This window comes from Nematolebias whitei, chromosome 11 (assembly GCF_014905685.2).
Source record: "Nematolebias whitei isolate Nwh7 chromosome 11, NemWhi1, whole genome shotgun sequence".
Taxonomy (NCBI): Eukaryota; Metazoa; Chordata; class Actinopteri; order Cyprinodontiformes; family Rivulidae; genus Nematolebias; species Nematolebias whitei.
In genome coordinates this window covers 38,722,791-38,742,726 of record NC_056508.1, presented here as the reverse complement: position 1 = coordinate 38,742,726, position 19,936 = coordinate 38,722,791, and the positions used below count along the sequence as shown (strand labels likewise).

Genomic DNA, 19,936 nt, shown 5'->3' with positions numbered 1-19,936 from the left:
CAGGATTACAACACGTAACAGATCTGGACCGCCCCAAACCCTAATGAATAAATACTGAGTGTCCTCCCCACCTCCTCAGTCTAAAACCATGCTCTTCTTCAGCTCTACACTCTGTAAGTACAATTAGATTTTCCATTAATGCTGTTAGTTTTTTTATTTTATTATTCTTTTGGAAAATATTTTAAAACACATTTTGTTTTTCAGTGCTGTCAGCAAGCTGCCTGCTTGCACATGCAAGCAATTATGGTATGTGTGCTGTGATTGGCAAATATGCATCCATTTTCATGGTAAATTTATAATTAAACGATTGTATTTTTAGGCGGTACAGAGACAGTTACCACTTGTGCATACAACGTAGCACATCGTCTGAGCTGTGGTATGACATTTATATTTAAAGCAGCTTGACTTTAATGCTGCTTTACCTTCCTGTTTGTTTAAATCTGCCTTGTTTGTCCTGTTCTCTGCCTCTCGTCTAACAGAATCAGATGGAGTGATCAGCGTTCAGACCTCGCTGTATGGACGTGCAGACAGTGAGACCTGCATTCAGGGGAAACGGCAAGACGAAATTTCCACCACCGACTGCTTTACGGAGGGCTCCACTGATATAGTCAAGAAAAGGTATGATAGTGTGGTCAGTGTGTAATTCTGTTTACTTTTTATATGACGGTTGAAGACCGTATTCTGGAATATCCTTCATCCGTAAACCTCTTCTCCAGCCCTTAACTTCTGATCTGCTCAAGATTCTGTAACAAAACTTCATATACTTATGCATAATCACTATTTCATCACCCATTATTCAAGGTCAATGTCACAAATCAAGGTCAACTGTCATACAAGGTTTTTCCTTGTCCAGTCCATTGCTATAGATTGAAGTATTTTGATATAATAGTTTGTCGGGCGCCGTATGTGTTATTCTTGCTAAACAAGGTTCTTTGTTGTCATTCGCTTCACATGTGGTACATGAGGTGGAACGAAATTGTGTACTCAAGGTCCCAGTTACACACCAACATAGCAAATATGTAAAGTATAAAAAAAAATAAACAATATACAAGGATCTAAGATGTACGATAATATGATTCTGTGTTTTAAACAGCAGCCTGAACATGAGTCTTTTGTGAGCAGATGGATATGAATACAGCAGGTTAAGGTAAGAAATCAGCAGCATGGATAAAGTGACATATTACCAATCAAAGTGGCATTACAGTGATTCTTCTGGTTAGAGATTTATGAATCTAACAGCTTCAGGGTAGAAGCTGTTCCTCAGTCTAGTGCAAGTGCAGTGATCCTCACTATTTGTTTTATTTAATTATTTCAAAAGAGCCATATTGATAGATCAAAGTCAAGGGAAGAGCCGCAATATCACCCCAAGTCACAAAAAAGACCCCCCCCCCCCCACAAAAAACAACCCATGAACAAAAAAGAAACACAGTCAGAGCGCATTATCTGTTTACACAAAATGTACCTTAGTACTGAGATGAGTGGAAGCTGTGGTGCATGTCCTTGACTTTCTTCATGTTGTATTTGTAATTTGTTATTGCACCCACAGTGAGGTGTTCAAGATGGGCATGGGTCAGTCGGCTTCGCTGTATTTCCTTGAAATGGAAAAATACCATACAGTGTATTAAACAGCAGCCTGAACATGGAAGGAGGTTGTGGAGTATTACGTGTAGAACCACTAGACCAGGGATACTCATTGCACGGCTTTCAACAATGGTTGAAAATGTTGATTCAGGTGTAAAAAATTCAGCTTTTAGCTTTTACCCCAATCCCATGAAGAAAACACAAGTCAACAATAGCAATGAATACCAAAGTCCATGCTCAACAATGAATATGCTGTAATATGTGTACGGATGAAGATGCTCCCTTCACATTTCCTCATGCCCCCTCTTTTAACCATGCCTATAACCGGCCCTGCTTAGATGCTCCTACTTCTTTCACAGCAGATGAGCACAACAGGTGTGGAGATGCGTGCAGCCGGTAGCTGATCCATCAGAGATTAACAGGACTTTTTTTTTAACCTACTGTCCGGTCGGACCTGCCTCCTCCTCAACAAGTATATTAACACAATACTATTTATAAAACCACATCAGAGAAGCCCGAGCGGACTTGCGCATATATTGCACAATGCGCCAGCACATTTTAAAATGTATTGGCTGTGCTGGCGTATTGTTGTATCCTGTCACGAGAGCCACCAATAAAGCTTGACGAGCCACATGTGGCTCGGGAGCCGTGCAATGAGTATCCCAGGTCTAGTGGTTCTACATGTAATACTCCGCAACCTCCTGCTTCCTACCATGTTCAGGCTGATGTTTAATACACTGTATTATTTACATTATTATTGTTTAGCATCTTAGGTCCTTTACTGTTTCTTTTTGTACTTCATATTTTTTGCTATTTTTGGGTGTAACTGGGACCTTGAGTGCACAGTTTTGTTCCACCTCATGTACCACGTGATGTGAATGACAATAAAGAACCTTAAACCTTGCCTGAGGGGAGTGGGGCAAAAAACGTGTGTGCTGGGTGAGTCCTGCAAGTATTGTTGAACTGCAAGTATTGCTAGGTTGTGTAAATTTGTAATCTGGTTTGGTGTTTTCTTCCTTCAGATGTAATGGAAAAAAGGTGTGTGAACTGAGCACAGTCATCTTCACAGGATCTGATCCCTGCAGGGGCACTGCCAAGTATTTGCAGACCACCTACACCTGCATCCCAGCTAGTCAGTCTAAGTTAAACTTAAATAAAGAACAGACATTCTTCTTTGTTTTTACTGGGCGGCTTGGCTGAGTGGTTAGAGCAGTCGTCCTCCAATGCAAAAGTTGGGGGTTCGATTCCACCAGCAGTCACATGCTAAAGTGTCCCTGGGCAAGACACCGAACCCCTCATTACCTCTGATGTGTGTCCCATCAGTGTATGAATGTGATAAAGCTCTGATTATTCTTTGTAAAGATCTAGTAGAGTGATGTATGAATGGGTAAATGAGGGCACAGATTGTAGTGTAAAGTGCTTTGAGTATCTTGATAAGAAAGAAAAGCACTATGTAAGGACAACACTATTTACTGTATTTAACAGAAGCATCACTCATATTCTGCTGGAAAAGATTTATTAGATAGTAATGTACAATCAGGTCATGTTTCATTGTTTTGGTTTATGTAAATGAATGAGGTGAATGAGAAAAATAGAATTGCATAATGTGATTTGTGCTACTTTTTCAGTTCACCGTATAACATGTGAGCACTCTTTGACACGCCTGCAGTGTGGTAAGATCTCATTTTCTCTATTTGAGACATGACTTACATTTCAAACAAGCAAGTTTTTGTATCTCTACCATTCTTTCTGTTTCCATTGTCAGCTGAAGGACTGGTTATCTCTGTCTACGGAGCTGATTATGGACGCCGAGACAAGACCACTTGCGTCTTTGGTCACCCGGACTCTCAGCTCCAAAACACAGTCTGCTCAAGCCCCACCAGCAAGGTTGCTGAAAGGTAGATGTTTCTGGATTTTTGCAAGCTCATCAATGCATTTTTTTTAATGATGGCAGCATCTTGAAATTGAAAGAGGGTGATGTCATAGTCTTCAGGTTTAATCACATCTGTTTTCACTTTTGTTTCTCCACAGTTGTCGGGGCAAAAACAGCTGTGTTATCCAAGCCTCAAACTCCGAGTTTCAAGACCCCTGTCCAGGAACTTTCAAATACCTGGAGGTGGCTTACGCTTGTCAGTGTAAGGACACTGGATCTATTTCACATCAAACCATAGACAAAAATATGACATGGTGTATATTATGTATGTAAAGTATTGTGATTAAATGTTTTAGCTTTAGGTGTAAAATGCTATTTTAACCCGTCTACTGATATTTTACAATGGTTTCTTTTTTTAATTATAATTTGCAGTTCCTGATGCCGCTCCAGACCAGTCTGTGTAAACACACCCACACACTGTTCCTGCATCATCTCAAAATAAACATGTTTTAAAACTAAAAGTTCAAAGTCTGTCTTGTTATTGGCTGTAATTTCATTGTTGTATTATTTTGTTCATGTTGCTTGATTAAAAATAAAATGACTGCACACGGGAGGATCTTAACTTCAGTTCAAACAAGATGAAGTGTTTGGTTAAACTGGCTTGAGAAAGCCTCTGCTAAAACACATTGTGGCAACAAGACTATCAGGGTTTGTTGTAAGAAAAAAAAAAACATTATAAAACACACAGGTTAGTACAATGTCAATTTATTTTGAATTCCCTGAAGCACCTCCATGTGAAGTGCAAAATAATGGATGGATGGATATAGGTTACACACACATATATTATCATAGCTATTTTCTTTTTAGGTTAAAGTAAATTGGACAAAATATGAAAGTTATTTAGGCTTTAAGTGGCTCATGTAAATATGGATGTTTTAAATGAAGTGTTTTTTTTTTTTTTTTACAATTTGTGTTAAAAAAATAAATTTAATGTAAAGTAATGTGACCAAGAATCGTTGTTTAATAAGGGTTTTTCTGTTTATTGCTCTCAAAACTTTGAACTTGTGGCTTCAAAAGTGACAAATACTTTTGAAACGTCAAAATATAAATATCCGGTCTAAGCTTTTATTCTGAAAATCCTCTTGCCCTTGTTCCGGCTAATGCTCTGCGTCACTTCCGCTAGCTAAACGCAAAAGTCAACGCGAACAAGACTTATGAAGGAGTCAAGAGGAGGTCAGAGGAGTCGCCAAAGCGTTATTTGTTGTTTGTTATAAATTCTGTGTCCATTGGAGGATAGTTCGCAGCTGTTACTTAAATGAAATTGAGAAACTGAATACCAGGAAGTGCAGTTGCTGATGGAACAATTAAGGTTCATATTAACAAAATATCAATGAGGATTTTAGAGAAGCAGCTGTTGCAAAGGCCATTTCAGAACAGTTAATGTATGGTTACATTTAAAATTTGACGGAAGTACAGGATTTGTTCGGAAGAGTTGGCAGAAGAAAAAATATCTTATTTTCTTTCGAATGAACAAGTTTTTCAGAGATGAATTTGACCAGAAAGCACAACTTCTTCTACATCAATGTTCTGGACATGTAAAACTAAATTAGATATGTTTGGCAGCAACACACAGCTCAAGATGAAATCATCGCCATGTGAGCTTCAATAAGAGCAGGTTAAAACCTTAACCTGAAAACTAAATACCAAATCAAATGTTATTTCTTGTTTATTAGTGACAGATGAGAGAATGTAAACGTCTGATCAGATCCCCAGCAGAATCTAGCTCCTGTAGATAATTGGGATAAATTGTCAGGAATGCTTTATTTTTTTGTTATAATAAATACAGATGTTGAAAAAGAGCTATTAAACCATTTAACTAAGGTGCATGAATTGCTATGTTCATGGCAAAAACCAATGCAGACATGTTCCTGTTTTTAGTATTTTATTTCGCCTTATAACAGAGCTGGGTTTTTTTTATATCTAATTTCTTCCATTTACTGGTACTTTTCATTTTATATGCTCTTTTATGACTGTCTACTGTTGTCATCTGTGTTCTTTGTTTAAAACACGTCTATTGTAAATGAGTCCTCGAGGCTCAACGAGACTAACCTGTATAAAGCTTGAGTTAATTTTTTTTTTAATTAAATTGCTGTAAAATTTGTTTAGTCAATCAAACAGTCCACCCTTTGCTGAAACAATGTTCATGTTTTTTTGTGGAGGGGGGGGGGGTCCTCCCCCAGGAATTTTTGAATAAAATATATGCCATTTCCTGCATTCTGGTGTATTTTAACAGGTTGTTAAGCATCCATGTTTACCTACATAAGTAAACACTTGATTCAACAACAGCTCTCTCCTTGTGTGTGAATAGAGCTGCTGTCAAGCATCCGCTGATTGCATGTGAACATCTTTTTCTGGTTGTCAGCAGAAAACTGGTTGGTCCACTATGACAAGGAGCTACTTATTTATAAGACAGTTATGTTGCAGGGTTTCAGCCTGAAGGTCTTTTGGATAAAAGACAAAATGTCTGAATAAAGAAGAATCCGTTCAGATGACCTGACTCAGCCTTGCTAGATTATCAAATATAGATCAAATATATCAAATAGCCAACATTAAGGCAAAGAATACAGGCAAAAAATTAAAAACTAAGCTACTAATAACTTTAAATAGTTACTGAAGTGGATGTTTTCATGCCGCAGAGCATTTAAAACACACAAAACAAAACTATCTTTAAGCATTAACCTTTAATTTAACTTAAGCATGCAATTTAATTATGACAGAAAACTTGAGTATTTACTTGTAGTTAACTTCAAGGTCAAAGTTCTTTATTGTCATTTCACCACATGTGGTACATGAGGTGGAACAAAACTATATGCACAAGGTCCCAGTTACATAATAATAATGTCATCACAATGTCAGCACTGTATGTTTCCATACAATGGCGAAATTAGTCTCTGCATTTAACCCATCCACCACCAGGTGGTGCAGTGGGCAGCTATTGAAAGCGCCCGGGGGACATTTTGGGGATGAGACGTGCTGCCCAGAGACGCCACGTGATGTGCAGTGACTGGGGATCGAACCTGGGACTTTGGGGTCCCAGGCCGGCTGCCCTGCCTCTACACCATCTCGGCCCTCATCCAACAACAGCAAAAATATAAAGTGTAAAAAGAAACAGCAAATAAGGATCTAAGATATAAAGTAAGATGTACGCTAAACGAATGCCAAACGGTTCGCTAAAAGATCTAAAATATATATTATGATGAACATGTGCTAACATTCATACAGACGAACATGTGGTACTTCCTATTTATGCAATTCAGCAGCTCATGAGGTCGGCCGCCGGCCTTTATCATCTTTTACATTTTTCTAAACCATGTATTTTTGAAATGAAATAAACTGTATCCACCTTCTAAACACTCAGGGTAACACGTGTGTGAATTACATGTTCCCCACCGACAACGTTTAACCATTTTTTCAGATGATTTTTCACAAAATCTCCATGACTGCAAAGCGTTCATGATGTAAAACACCACCGACAATGTTGTTGGGAGGAAAACCACAAGGTTGCAGCTCCTGCAGGTAAGGGGCGTTCACTTCAGGACAAACTGAGGTCGCCGATTGGTCGGTTGCTGACAAGCCTGCTGGACTGATGACGGGTGGCGTCGAGGATCCGACTCGTGCTAAAAGAAATCATAGATTTTACTGGCTTGTTTAAGACTGTCATCATTTATTCAACATTCAAGGTTCTTTATTTGTCATTCCACCACATGTGGTACATGAGGTGGAACAAAATTGTGTACACAGGGTCCCAGATACATCCAACAAAAGTATAAAATGTAAAAGAAAAGCAGTAATAAGATCTAAGATGAACAACAACCAAAAAAAGTTAACTAAAAATACACTAAGCACTAGTAGTATAAAAACAATACGCAGAACAGCAGCACGAACATGAGTCTGAGCAGATGAGTACGAATGAACACAGCAGAATGATGTGATTATTCTGGTTAGAGATTCATGAGTAACAGCCTCAGGGTAGAAGCTGTTCCTCAGTCTAGTGGTTCTACACTTAATGCTCCTCAACCTCCTTCCTGAGGGGAGCAGGGCAAAAAAGTGTGTGCTGGGTGAGTGGGGTCCTTCATGATGCAGGTGGCTCTCTTCCTGCATCTGGAGGTGTAAATGTCTGATGGCGGGGAGACTGACTCCAACAGACTTTTGTGCAGCCATGTTTATGCATTCCATATTTATTCCAAATTTATTCAATATTTTGGTTAATCTAAGGTGAGCTTCCTTACAAAATCCTAATGATGGTTTCTTTAATTTTCAGGGGTGCCGAGTTAAAAATTAGGGGCGCTTGAGCACCCCCCAAAAGACAGCTAAAATCCTCACTGAAGCCAGTTCATATTTATTATTTACTTTTAAACGCTTCGTGTGTGATTTCTAAGTGTATTAAGTGCAGGATCAGTTCTTACCTTACTACTTGTTTAGTATATCCCACACCGCGGTCAGCTGCGCCTCCTCATCCTTCTCCTCCCTGCTCCGCACCTTGCTCCGTGTCTCAGTAGCAGTCCTGCGCCCTTTAGCCACCCACGACTTCACATAAGGGATCGGATTGAACTTGGTCAAAGGAGGTCCGACAATATTGAGAAAGAGCAGGTCAGAGATGGTGGCAGTGTGCAGAGAAGCTCGGTTTGGGGTGCAGATCAGATTCATCTGGGAAAGGCCCCGTTCACATTCTGCACTTGATATGGGGATGGTATCCACAGCTGTTAACAGTTCTTTCAGTTCATCACGGATGTCTTTTCCTCCTGATTCCACGTATTCTCTGTGGGCACGGATCACTGCGCGGGGACAGTCTACGTTGAAACGCAGACAGAGCGACTCGACCTCAGTCTGTCCATAGAGCACACCTGCGTCCTCAGGCCAGTGTTGTGGATAAAGCACCTGCAGCTCCTCAATAAAGTCATCATAGCCACTTTTGTCAGGCAGGCGCTCACTGTGAGACAACAAGCGCTGTTCTAAGTTTTTGGCCACACTTCGAAAAAACTGCATAAAATTTAGTGCTTTGTCACTGGCTTTTCCTTCAGTAAGCGGAACGCTTAGAAAAGATTTGCTCTCAATCCCCCTCTTGCTCACTTCAGAAAAGCGTCCTGGTCGCTCCGCCATCTCGTCAAATACCCTGACTGCACGACAAATAGCTTTATGAGATGAGATTATTGTTGCATCTTTTTTTTGCAGTTCAAGTGAGAGTTCAGATAACTCCTGCAGTGCATCACACATCATACCCAGATTGTTCACAAAAGCGCAGGAACTTATGCGTAATGCAAGGCCATTGTACGTTTGCTTAGTTACGCCATCACGGGTGGGATCTTCCGATGCCGACTTAAAATGTTTATGAAGTGCAGGATAGTTGTTCCAAACCGCTTCCACTGTCTTAAAACTGGAGGCCACACAACTCGTGTCTATTATGCGACCGATTTTGCACAGTTCCGCGTCCAAACTGGATGCACACTCTCTCAGCTCCATACGGCTCTTGTTAGAAGCGTTATAAAGTGAATATAGCTTGTCCATCAGTATTTTAAAATGGTTGATGGTCTCCATCTCTTTCACCACGTCATTTACAGCAAGTTCAAGTCTGTGGGCTGAGCAGTGCCACACAGTAATATGAGGGAAAAGAGCATGAAGTCTACTCGCAACACCGCTTCTCCGTCCTAACACAACAGACGCACCATCACATGTAAGTCCAATGAGAGTTTTAGACAAAAACTCCATGGTAAAATTCATGCACTCCAGTGCGGATAATAAACTACACACAATGCCTTCTGCAGAGAAATCATTTAGTTCAACCAGGTCAGCAAATATGTTACTTGGTTTGTCCATATCTGGCAGCTGTGTTCTTATGTATACAACTAGTGCACTTTTCTTGTTTAACATAGTGCACTCATCCAGCAAGAGGCTAAGTTTTGGTGCACACTCAACAATTCGATCAAAGAGTTTTCTTTTCATTTCTCCTGAAATGTGTTTCTGGATGTTCGAACACGCAACATTAGAATGTAGTACTCTGCCCATATCCAGTCCGATGAACTCCTGACGATCAATTTCACGTTCAAATCCATGCGCTGGCCTGTTTTGTTTAGCCTCTTTATATGCAGTGTGAAAGATCCGACTCGTAGTGGTGATTTCTTCAGACTGAGCATCGACTATAGCCTGTCCCAGTGAGTCTTCTTTTGCCTTTTCAAGTATGTTTTTTGCTGTTAAGTGACTCTTGGTCCGAACATGTTCAAATATTTTTTTACGAAGTGCTCGTTGCTGCTTTGTTATGTCAGCAGCAGATGAAGATATTAAACATGACACCCACTGTTTAGCCAGTTTCATTCCACCAGTCTTCTCTGGTCCTAAAGTTCCAACTGCTTTGCATGTAGAGCAACCAAAACCTGATTTTTTCATTAAAAGCCATGGGTAATGCGTCTTCTTGGCCTTGAACTGAGCAGCTGTCCAGATTGCAGGGCATCCCTCACTTGACGGTTCTTCTGCGCCTGACTCTTCTCCGCTGACTTCACTCTCCTCCGCCTCCTTGTTGTTGTCCTCCTCCACATGGCGGCTGCCACGCGGGCAGTCATCCAACGGCTCCTGCCAGCTTGCAAAAGCCTGGTCAGCTCCGCACTCACCGACCACAACACTCGCTCCTGGTTCCGTATCTCCATTGCCACTGTCTTCATGTGCTTCAATTTTCGGTTGTTTGGTTGGACAATGAGAATCCTTTTTTGCAAAATATGACAGTAAATTCGACTGTGACAGTCTTTTCGACATTTTGATCGCGGTTGTTGTTGTGACAAAATGGCGCAGTTGTTTTACGTCATGGATGTACGTCACGTGATTAACCGTCAAAAATATTTTTCTCGTATTTTTAAACAAAATTTTATGAACGACTCACTTGAACTATAAAACTTGATTTGCAATTTTATCGTGCCGTTTAGTTATATTTTTGAGTTTTATAATAAAAATGCACGATGACTTTGGACTTTTAGGGGCGGAGATTTGACAAGACCGGATCCAAGAAAACTGTTTCCGGAACGCACCCTGTCAAAACAAAGGCGTTCCCGGATCTTGTTCCGGTAGGATCTGGTGTCAGACCATCACTTTTTGGCTGCACGTAGTTGCCAAGTCCGCTTATTATATGCGACTTTGGGCTTGTTTTTTTTTTCTAAAGTCGCTTGTAAATCTTGAGTCGCGGGTTGCTTATTTGGGCTTGACTTTCTTTCCAAGTGAAACTAGTTGATTATCTCCCAGCTCCGCACAATAAAGCAAAAGATGAGTGGTAGTAGGTAGTTTGTCCCTTCCACGTCCCCGTTTTCTGTTTATTGCTCCTGTCCAGATATCATATAAACACTTTTATATGATGTTTGTATACCTGGCACACACTTTTGGTTCACACTGCAAACACTCATACTGTGGCCGACCACTAGGGGGCTTCACTCACGCACAGATGTCAGGATGTTTTGTTTTTAAAAATATCTAGAAAAAATTACATATGCAAAATGTACTTTTTATCAGCGCTAAGAAGTATGTTAATCAAAGTGTTTAGCATAATTTTGCTGTTGGTTATGTGTAATGCTATAACAAATGTATGTTTATACTGCTGTTTTACAGTGTGGTGGGTTGCCAGTTGGGCTTGTTTTCATTCAGCTGGTTTCTTGATTTGGGTTTTCGTAAGAGCTGGTTGGATTATTGAGCATGCATCAAGATAGCTGGTTGCTTGTTTCTGTGGTGAGATCTGGCAACACACACACCCACACACCCTGGAAGAAATTATATAAAAATGAAACAAAAACAGTTACATTATAAGCAATGTAAAATACTAAAAACAGGAACAGGCTTGCTTTGGTTTTAGCCATGCAGCTGTTTAAAATCCCTTAGAGTGGTTAAATTCAAGAGCTTTAGACCTTTTCGCAAGGAATTTCAGGCTACAAGAGCAGAGTAAGAGAAGGTGCTTTAGCCAAGTTCAGTTCACACTGAGAGAACAATGCAGATAATTGTCTTGAGAGCGCATGCTGTAGCTGCACTGACAAAGTGACATGTAGGAGATATTGTTAAGTGCAACTGGGACCCTGTGTATAATTTCGTTCCACCTCATATACCGTGATGGGAATGACAATAAAACTGATTTGAACTTGAATATATGAAGGCAACATACCAAGAAGTGATTTAAAAGATGAAATTGTACCAGTGTGTGAGTCTGCGTGAAGTTAATGATGACCAATTAGCCAACGAATACAGGGCACAATTAATGTATTCATATGTCACTTGTCCTCTGAAGCAAGAAAAGCCGAAATAAGAAAATTATTTTATTTGCTGGTAGTCGCAAAAAGTATTCTGAATATGACTGATGCAATAGCCAGACACAAGAGAGCCGATGTTTTCTTTATTTAAATCAATGCAGTGTACAAATTAAAGGCATGGGTTCACTTTAAATATGTACAGTATACTGCAGACTCTTAGCCTGTGTGTGTAGATTTTCTGCTATCAAGGAACCATCATGTCATCCATCAATCACTCAACAGAGAAAAATCTATCAATACAACAAACCTAGACAGTTTTAAAAGTACAAAAGTTTTATCTCCAAAAATGACACCAACATGATACCCAGAAAATTCATTTAGAAAATATTTTAACTGTAAAATATATATATTTAAATAATAATAATTATAACAAAAAAGGTTAAATCATGTGATCTGGACCAGTTTCTAATAATAATAATAATAAAGAAGAGTAAAACATTATTTCAGTACAATCATAGTAAGAAAACCGATCACATTTATCTATTTCCTAAAAAAAAAAAAAGTCAATGTTAACTAGATTAAGACACCCTGAGAAAAAAACATTTTCCTATTAAGTTGGGGCTTGAAAGTAGAGGCGCTTCCGGAGGAAATTAAAGGAACCTGGCATTTGTTTGTAGAGCCCATTAGCAGAGTTTAGGGAAACTTCATGGTTAACCTAAAATTGAAAAAAAAAAACATTGAGTTAGGCCAGTTTTTATTTAGAAGATTCTTGGTGGATAAAACCAAACTATTTTCTGATGAAGCTCACCATCATCAGCATTGTGACCAAATCATTAGTAGCTGCGTTTTCTTCAAGAATGTTGTCCAGCGTCTCGATGTACCAGGACCCTGCCTTTGGGTCTCTCCAGGAAACGTAACCTGTTTGTCACATGGTCAAAGTGGTGCGATGAAAACAAAGATTGAACCTGTAAAAGGTCGCAACTGTGAGCGTATGAAAGAGTGTATGCACACCGGGGAAAGTGGAGTAGGACACCAGGATGTCACTCGGTGTGGGCAGAGAAGCTCTGGCGTCGACCTCATCGGACATGCTCAGAGAGTCGCTGCTGGAGGACGAGGGAATGGCGTCCGTTTGGTCATCTAATCCTCTGACTGACTGTTGAGCCTCGTCAGGAGACACCTCGAAGCCTATGTCTTTTTCATCTTAAGGAGAACAAAGCTCATTTTTCAAATGTGATTTTCTTTTTTTTTCTTCTTTTTATATGATAAAGACTTTGCTCTGTGTTGGCTACTTTACCTCCTCCACAGGCCTGAAAGAAGAAAAGTTTGGGTTTTCCTTGTAAAGAAGGGCAGTTCTGGCCGTTGAGGTAGTTTGTGATTTGTTGAACTGATACGTACTGTCCATCCACTCCAAAAACAGCACCGGGGAAACGGTTATGACTCACCTACAAACATGAATATTAGCTTAGTCATCTGGGTTTAGACTTGAATAGAAGAGGGGAAAAAGGTTTGTTAAAACTTGGGAAGTTTTGGACAAAATGATCATTTAAGTTTAAATGTAAAGAGTCTTTCTTCCAATAAAAATAAATAACCTGACTAGAAAAATATATCATCCAAGAAGCTTGTTGCCATTTTATAAGAAGTTAATGAGAAATTTTAAATTTAGAAACGTTTACAAACCTCAGTCCCATGCGAGAGCATGGCCAACACACAGCAGTCATACTGGGAGTGATCCTTTTTAGACAAAGCTGACAGCTCGCGTAGGATTTGCTGAAATGACAAGAAAACTCTTGACTTCACGAACCTTCATGCTGCTTTACACATAACAGAAAAATGAAGTCTCTCACGTTTCGTTTCAGGTTTGTCTTGACTTCAACAATCAAGTTGAATGCCTTGAACCGTCTTTCCAGCTTCTTACAGTCTATGTTGGAGCCTCTTCGAACTTTTAGTTCACTCTTAGGTTCAAACTCCACATTGTTTATGATGAGGCAATAACCACATGGGCTGGCATCCATTTTATAGTTCTGTTGCACATGTGAAAAAAAAAAAAGAAAAGAGGAAGAGAGGATGATGTAAATATATAACTGAGGATTGAAATATTCACTTGTTGGTTGCAACGTACCTGAATACTATCACTGCGTGGTCTGCCCTGTGGTCCTGGTCTAAACGGCTCCGTCCCAGGGGCTGTAGCATTAATATGTGTTAGACATTAAATGACTTATAGCTCATCTAATAATACTGAAAACACGTGTTTCTCTTACATGGAGTGAGAGTAGTGGGCTTCTGTAATGGATAGACAGGGAGGATGTCTTTGTTTTGTTTATCAATCTCCACTAAAGGGACTATGACAAAAAGAGCACAGAGAAAAATATTTTATAGTTTTCAGTGATTAAAGAGATTTATATTTTAGCAAAAACAAAATTGTGTTAAAAAAGAGTAACACTCTAAAATAAGTACTATAATTAAGGGTGGCAAAGCATAAGCAATGGAAGCATACTTATTACTATTTTGTTTAAAAATGTCATCCTGTATTTTGTTGCATTGGTGGGACTTTTGGCTGCCATATGTAGAAAAAAAAAATGGCTAAAAACTGCACACAAAAAAACAAACAATGGGAGCTTGGTGAACCAAATGAAAAAAAAAAACCTCTTTGGAACTCGTAGGCTCAGACGTACTTCACGAAAAACATTGTTCAAAGTTTCAACGGGTCACAGAAAGTCGGAGTTTCTCATGTCTGAAGTGGCACCTTGATTTCTTTTACAGTTTTTACACTATCACAGTTTGAGTTTCATGGTTTTGGGGATTTTTTTCCCGCAGGATGTTGAACTGACATCTGATGAGGTTACACCAACTCTTTAAAATGCCTAAAATATCTCAACATTTGCAAACAGACTCTTCTAACTACCACAACTCTTTTGGTCTATGCACAAATTACACACCAAACCTTAAGGATTTTTATCTTTCAGTTAGCGTGTCTCTCGCTGCTAAAGGACTTGTAGTTTTTTTTTTCCTTCTCAAATTCACTACAGACAGCGCACAGACAAGCTTTCAAAGACTTCAGTTATATTTTACCTCAAAATATTAACTTCAAAACTGGACATGAAGGCTCTTTGTAACTCATCATATCCTCTACAGAAAAAGGAAATTATGTCACTCATAGTTCAAGAATTGGTCTGATCTGAATTACCGATACGACCATTTGTATGAGACTTACTTTTCAGTCCATCTCTTAAATTTGTAGTCAGGGATTGACAGATGGAGGTGTGTAGTTACCATGGAGACCATATTGAGCAACTGGCAGCAGCTTCAATATTTATTGTGAGTTTGATTCTCTTTACTCTTCTTACACATCAAAATGTAACCCTTTGTCTTTAGTTTAGTTTACAAAACACAATTTGGATTTAATTAGGGACACTTAGCTGCACTGGCACCCTTCTACATTTATTTGGACATGTTCTAGTTACACACTCACTGAGTGGGAGAGGTTGTAGCTCAGGACGATCAGCTTGTGATGGTGTTGCAGGCTGAATATGAACTGCTGGAGCTCCGTTCTGTAGGATTTCCACCAAACCATGATGGCCAGTTTCCTGAAGACACTCCAGAAACAACGGAAAGGCTCTTCTCCCGCGAGTTTCCAAGTCCTGAACTAGTTGTCTGGCCTGGTTTCGTCTGATCCCAGCGCTCTGACAATTGAAATGATAGACACAAGTTGTTATTATTTATTTATGTTCTTACTCTTTTTTTTTTTTCCAGCAGTTAAAAAATCCTAACCTCAGTAATGAAAAGTACCTTTATTTCATCGATCATATCCTGAGTGAAAACGCCTTTTTCAAGCAGGGCATCGTAAAGTTTCGACGGTTCCAAGTCTGTCACCAAATTAATCCTATTGCGCTGAAGAATCTTCTTGTGTTGTTCCTCCATTGTCCAGCCAGCGTTAACAAAGTGCTGACACGGAAGTAAAATAAAAAGCTAACCTAACTATTTATTTGCTTTAACGAGGTCTGTTGACGTCCTAAAAATATCCATACTCTGGTAAAACTGAAAGTAGTTACAAATAACAGGAGTGTCGCATTATCTTCCTTTGCTTGCACTTGTTACTTCCTTGTTTACATCACCGCTGTCTGTGATTGGTCAAAAGTAAGGGTGCGTTCGATTATGTTTACGGCGAGTTCCGTTTAACAGCCATGGCGTACGGAGACCTGTGAGCTTGACTCCGTAGGAACGCATTCAAAAAATATCGAACCTACAGAGTAAAAAATAAAAATAAAAATCTTAAAGCTTTCACGAAACACTCAATTTCCCAAGATGACTTTCGAGACGAGGTGCATCCGTCTAGAGTCCCGCTTCACGGCAGCAGGTTGTCGTCAATCCTAGAGGAGCTGTGGAATGATGCGGAACACACCCTGGGCGTTTTTGGCTGTTAATGTTGGGAAAGGAGCAAAATCTTTATTGAATATGTAAGACCGCTTCTGTTCGAGGTGACTGAAGGTGTGCTGAGGCAGCCATTCATAATAGAGAGGGAGAAAGAAAGACTGAACTGCCTGGAAACATCTGCTGCTCCGTTTTGGTTATTCTCCCTACTTTTAAGAAGCAGATGAACACGTTAGATTTATAAATCGTCTAAAATCGGTGTCATGATGTGGAGGTCCACCTGATGATGATGGTTGCTGTGATGTGTTAAGGTAACTGGTGACAGTGTCAGTATGTCACTGCCTCTGGCCGTGGTGCTGGTGCTCCTATCTGTGCTGCTGGCTGGATCCAGCCATGCAGGACCTGAGATGGACCCATACAAAACCCTAGGAGTAACCAGGATCGCAAGCCAGGCAGAGATCAAGAAGGTTTATAAGCGTCTTGCAAAAGAATGGTAAGTACTTTCCTGCCACTACTGACCCATTGTAGACAATTCTCTTTCAGCTCCTAACCGGTGTGCATCTTCAATTCAAGGCATCCTGACAAAAACAAAAATCCAGGCGCTGAGGACATGTTTATTAGGATTACCAAATCCTATGAAGTGAGGATCCAACACCTTGTCCATGAACAGCTGATTCAATGTATGAGTGTAATATGTCGTCCTTATTGACGGTTGTTCTGCCTCCCATCCAGATCCTGTCCAACGAGGACAAACGAGCCATTTACGACCGCTACGGGCAAACGGACGACAGCCAGCCATACGGCGGCGGTCGCTACGGCCAGCGCCAAGACAGCTTCTACTTTGATGAATCCTTCTTCAACTTCCCGTTCAACAGCAAGACCCACAGAGATTTTGGTGACAGCAGGTTCGCGCTGCACTTCAACCAGTATGTCAACGAGTTGGTGCCGGACAGCTACAGGAGGCCCTACCTGATAAAGATCACCTCTGACTGGTGCTTCAGCTGCATCCATATTGAGCCAGTCTGGAAGGAGGTGGTGCAGGAGATGGAGAGTCTAGGTTTGGACTGCTTCAACTCATTCTCACATGAAAGATTGCACTGGATCAGAGCAAAATGTTTAAGTATTTTTTTTTAAATGTCTTGTTTTTTCAGGTGTTGGAATTGGCGTGGTTGATGTTGGCTATGAGAGGCGGTTAGCTAATCACCTCGGGGCTCACCGCACCCCGTCCATACTTGGCGTTATTAATGGCAAAGTGACGTTTTTCCATTTTGCCGTAGCAAAGGAACACCTCAGGCAATTTGTTGAAGACCTTCTTCCTCAAAAACTCGTGGATCGGGTAAATATCAGTCCATAAACAACATTAAATATATTTATAGTCCGCAGCTGAAGTGTGAAAGTGAACAATAATGTTTTGTGTATGTTTTTTTTTTTTTTAAACTGAAATCTCTCTGAACTGCTGGACAATTTTTTTTTACTGAAACTTATAAAATATAATCAATCGATGTACCTCTAAAATTGATCAACTTTTGTAGCCAGCACAAAGCAAGATGGCCGCCACAGCCAATTCACCTTAGTGAACACAAAAATGGCTACACTTCAGTCAGTTTTACACATAGTGTGCTAAAATTTACTGTGGCAGTAGCTGTGAGTTATTCACAAGAAGTACTCCAAGTGCTACACTGTTTGAGATCTTTGCCTCAAAGCTTTAGCATTAACAGTCAAACTTGTTGGTCTGTTAGCAAAATATCTCATGAACCACTCGGTGGATTTTCATAAAACTTTCAGAAGATAATCATTAGATGTGGCTCTACAACTGTTTACCATTTGGAGTCAATCCATTTCTAGATGGCCACCACAGCTTATCGACATGAACCAACACACTTATGCCTATAACTCTGTCAATTCTTACAGATGTTGAGCTAAACATTCGTGTGGGAGGAGCTAAGAGTTGTTCCAAGCACATGCAATAGCATGATATTGTGACTGTATTTTTAAGGTTTGATCAAAATAGCTCAAACTCTGATGATCTTAAGTGGCGGGCGATATGCATTCCTTCAAAGAATGCTAGGCTGATAGTTCATCCAGAGTTTCAAAAAGAAAAATCAGATTTCAAAAGCGTTACTGATGGACTGATTGTCTGTTTTCATATTTCAGGTCACTGACAAAAACGAGCAGCAGTTTTTGAACAGCTGGCACGATCTCAACAAGCCGCACGTGCTTCTGTTTGACCAAGTGCCCTCGGTTCCTCTGCTGTACAAAGTACGTCCTCCTCGTTCTGTCGTGTGAAATCTGCCGTGCTTCAGGTGTCAATAAACGCGTCGTCTGTCTGTGTTGATGTCTCCATAGCTGGCAGCTTTTGCTTACAAGGACTACTTGCAGTTTGGTTATGTGGATCAGGGTCTTTTAGAGACTGCTGACCTACAGAAACGCTTTAACATCAACACCTACGCTCCGACCGTGCTGGTGTTTAAGGAGAACATCAGCAAACCGGCTGATATTATACAGGTAAAATGAAGCCCATGTTCTTTCTCCAGTGGGTTTGCTGTAAACAACGACTTTTGTTTCGTCTCCCATCTCTGCAGGCCAAAGGAATGAAAAAACAAATCATTGACGAGTTCATGTCAAACAACAAGTTCCTCCTGGCGCCGCGGCTCGTCAATCAGAAGTTCTTTGACGAGCTCTGTCCGGTCAAACAGTTTCACCGGCGCAGGAAGTAACTATCTGTTCACACTGGTCACAAAGCAAAACCCAAGTTAAGATTCCTGACTCATTTTGAAAGCGCTTCGCATGTTTACGTCTCTGCTCTCCTCAGGTACTGCGTCCTGCTGATCACAGGCGATGAGGAGACTTTTTCTTCTGGGAATCAGGCGTTTCTCTCGTTTGCATCTTTCAACACCAAGGAGGTTGTGAGGTTTGCGTACGTGTACCAGCGGCTGCAGCAACCACTTTGTGACGTCCTCATGGACAGCAAGGACGGCTCACTGTCAACACCACAGGTGTTTTTCCATGAGCCTAACGTCGTGGTAAAATGTCTCCATGCTGGCAGTGTGTGCTTCAGTGTTCTGTGTTCGTGCATGCAGGTGGTGATCCTGGAGAGGCGTAACGCAGCTGGGAAGACATTGTTCAAACCGGTTACCAGCTGGGACGGCAGCGAGGAAGACAGGCAGCGTCTTCAGGCGGAGCTGGAGCGTCTTCAGAAGGACCCGTCCATCCTCGTGCACGACGCGGTGCTGCCTGAACTCAACGACGAGTTTGCCTCGGTTTGTGTCTCCTGAATAAAACCGTTTGATTTGATTTTAAACCTGAGCTCTTACTAATTTCGGGTTATTATATTCTGCAGATATTTGTTATCCGGTGGGTCTACGCTTCATATGATTACCTCTCTGAAGTCGTTGATGATATTCTCCATAACAACTGGTAGGTGTAACTTTAGTTCATATTTTAGTAGGGATGCACAATATTGGATTTTTGGCTGATATCCGATATGTTAAAACGTATTTGGCCGATAACCGATATCAATACTGATGGTTTTTTCCCTAGACCTACTTACAGAGACTCCATAACTTTCTCTGTTGTGGAATTAAAATACTACATTAGTCTGCATGGTCTTTGTCAGTTTGGCCTGCTACCAAATGCAGATGCCAAAAAGGGGGCTGAAAATGATGCAACACTTCAACTTGGATTATGTTTAATGTCAAATTTATTCATGACAGTTAATCTCTAACACAATGACAACACTCGAACAGTGCAAATTTGTAGATTTTCACAAATCTAAACTCAATGGTGCGCATGACGTCATAACATGCTGGCGCTGCAGGCATCCTTATATATATATATATAT

General features: G+C 40.4%; 4 protein-coding genes across 4 annotated transcripts in view; 2 read left to right on the top strand and 2 right to left on the bottom strand.

Moving 5' to 3' along the window:
* Positions 1-88: 88 nt before the first annotated feature.
* On the top strand, positions 89-3,929 carry LOC119417115 (L-rhamnose-binding lectin SML). The gene is made up of 9 exons (XM_037684326.1): positions 89-113; positions 205-246; positions 320-376; positions 480-618; positions 2,604-2,713; positions 3,210-3,254; positions 3,347-3,479; positions 3,613-3,716; positions 3,887-3,929. The coding sequence occupies exons 1-9, from the start codon at positions 89-91 to the stop codon at positions 3,916-3,918; spliced, it is 687 nt and encodes a 228-aa protein (XP_037540254.1). The 3' UTR covers positions 3,919-3,929.
* Positions 3,930-6,699: 2,770 nt separating this feature from the next.
* LOC119417114 (E3 SUMO-protein ligase KIAA1586-like) lies at positions 6,700-9,436 on the bottom strand. The gene is made up of 2 exons (XM_037684325.1): positions 7,921-9,436; positions 6,700-7,131 (listed from the first exon to the last, which is right to left on the bottom strand). The coding sequence occupies exon 1, from the start codon at positions 9,380-9,382 to the stop codon at positions 7,925-7,927; it is 1,458 nt and encodes a 485-aa protein (XP_037540253.1). The 5' UTR covers positions 9,383-9,436; the 3' UTR covers positions 6,700-7,131; positions 7,921-7,924.
* A 1,323-nt stretch (positions 9,437-10,759) lies between these two features.
* LOC119417112 (dnaJ homolog subfamily C member 16-like) overlaps positions 10,760-19,936 on the top strand; it is an 11,965-nt gene continuing 2,788 nt past the window's right edge. Inside the window, exons 1-11 of the mRNA XM_037684323.1 lie at positions 10,760-10,773; positions 16,427-16,588; positions 16,669-16,735; positions 16,828-17,152; positions 17,247-17,431; positions 18,250-18,354; positions 18,442-18,600; positions 18,678-18,808; positions 18,908-19,091; positions 19,176-19,355; positions 19,436-19,512. Coding sequence (XP_037540251.1) covers positions 10,760-10,773; positions 16,427-16,588; positions 16,669-16,735; positions 16,828-17,152; positions 17,247-17,431; positions 18,250-18,354; positions 18,442-18,600; positions 18,678-18,808; positions 18,908-19,091; positions 19,176-19,355; positions 19,436-19,512 — 1,589 coding nt within the window. The remainder of the gene's footprint in view (positions 10,774-16,426; positions 16,589-16,668; positions 16,736-16,827; positions 17,153-17,246; positions 17,432-18,249; positions 18,355-18,441; positions 18,601-18,677; positions 18,809-18,907; positions 19,092-19,175; positions 19,356-19,435; positions 19,513-19,936) is intronic.
* casp9 (caspase 9, apoptosis-related cysteine peptidase) lies at positions 12,260-15,840 on the bottom strand. Its single transcript, XM_037684324.1, has 10 exons — positions 15,514-15,840; positions 15,197-15,407; positions 13,986-14,066; positions 13,847-13,908; positions 13,572-13,748; positions 13,405-13,494; positions 13,022-13,169; positions 12,739-12,927; positions 12,536-12,645; positions 12,260-12,442 (listed from the first exon to the last, which is right to left on the bottom strand). Exons 1-10 carry the CDS (start codon positions 15,643-15,645, stop codon positions 12,338-12,340), a joined length of 1,305 nt encoding a protein of 434 aa, XP_037540252.1. The 5' UTR covers positions 15,646-15,840; the 3' UTR covers positions 12,260-12,337.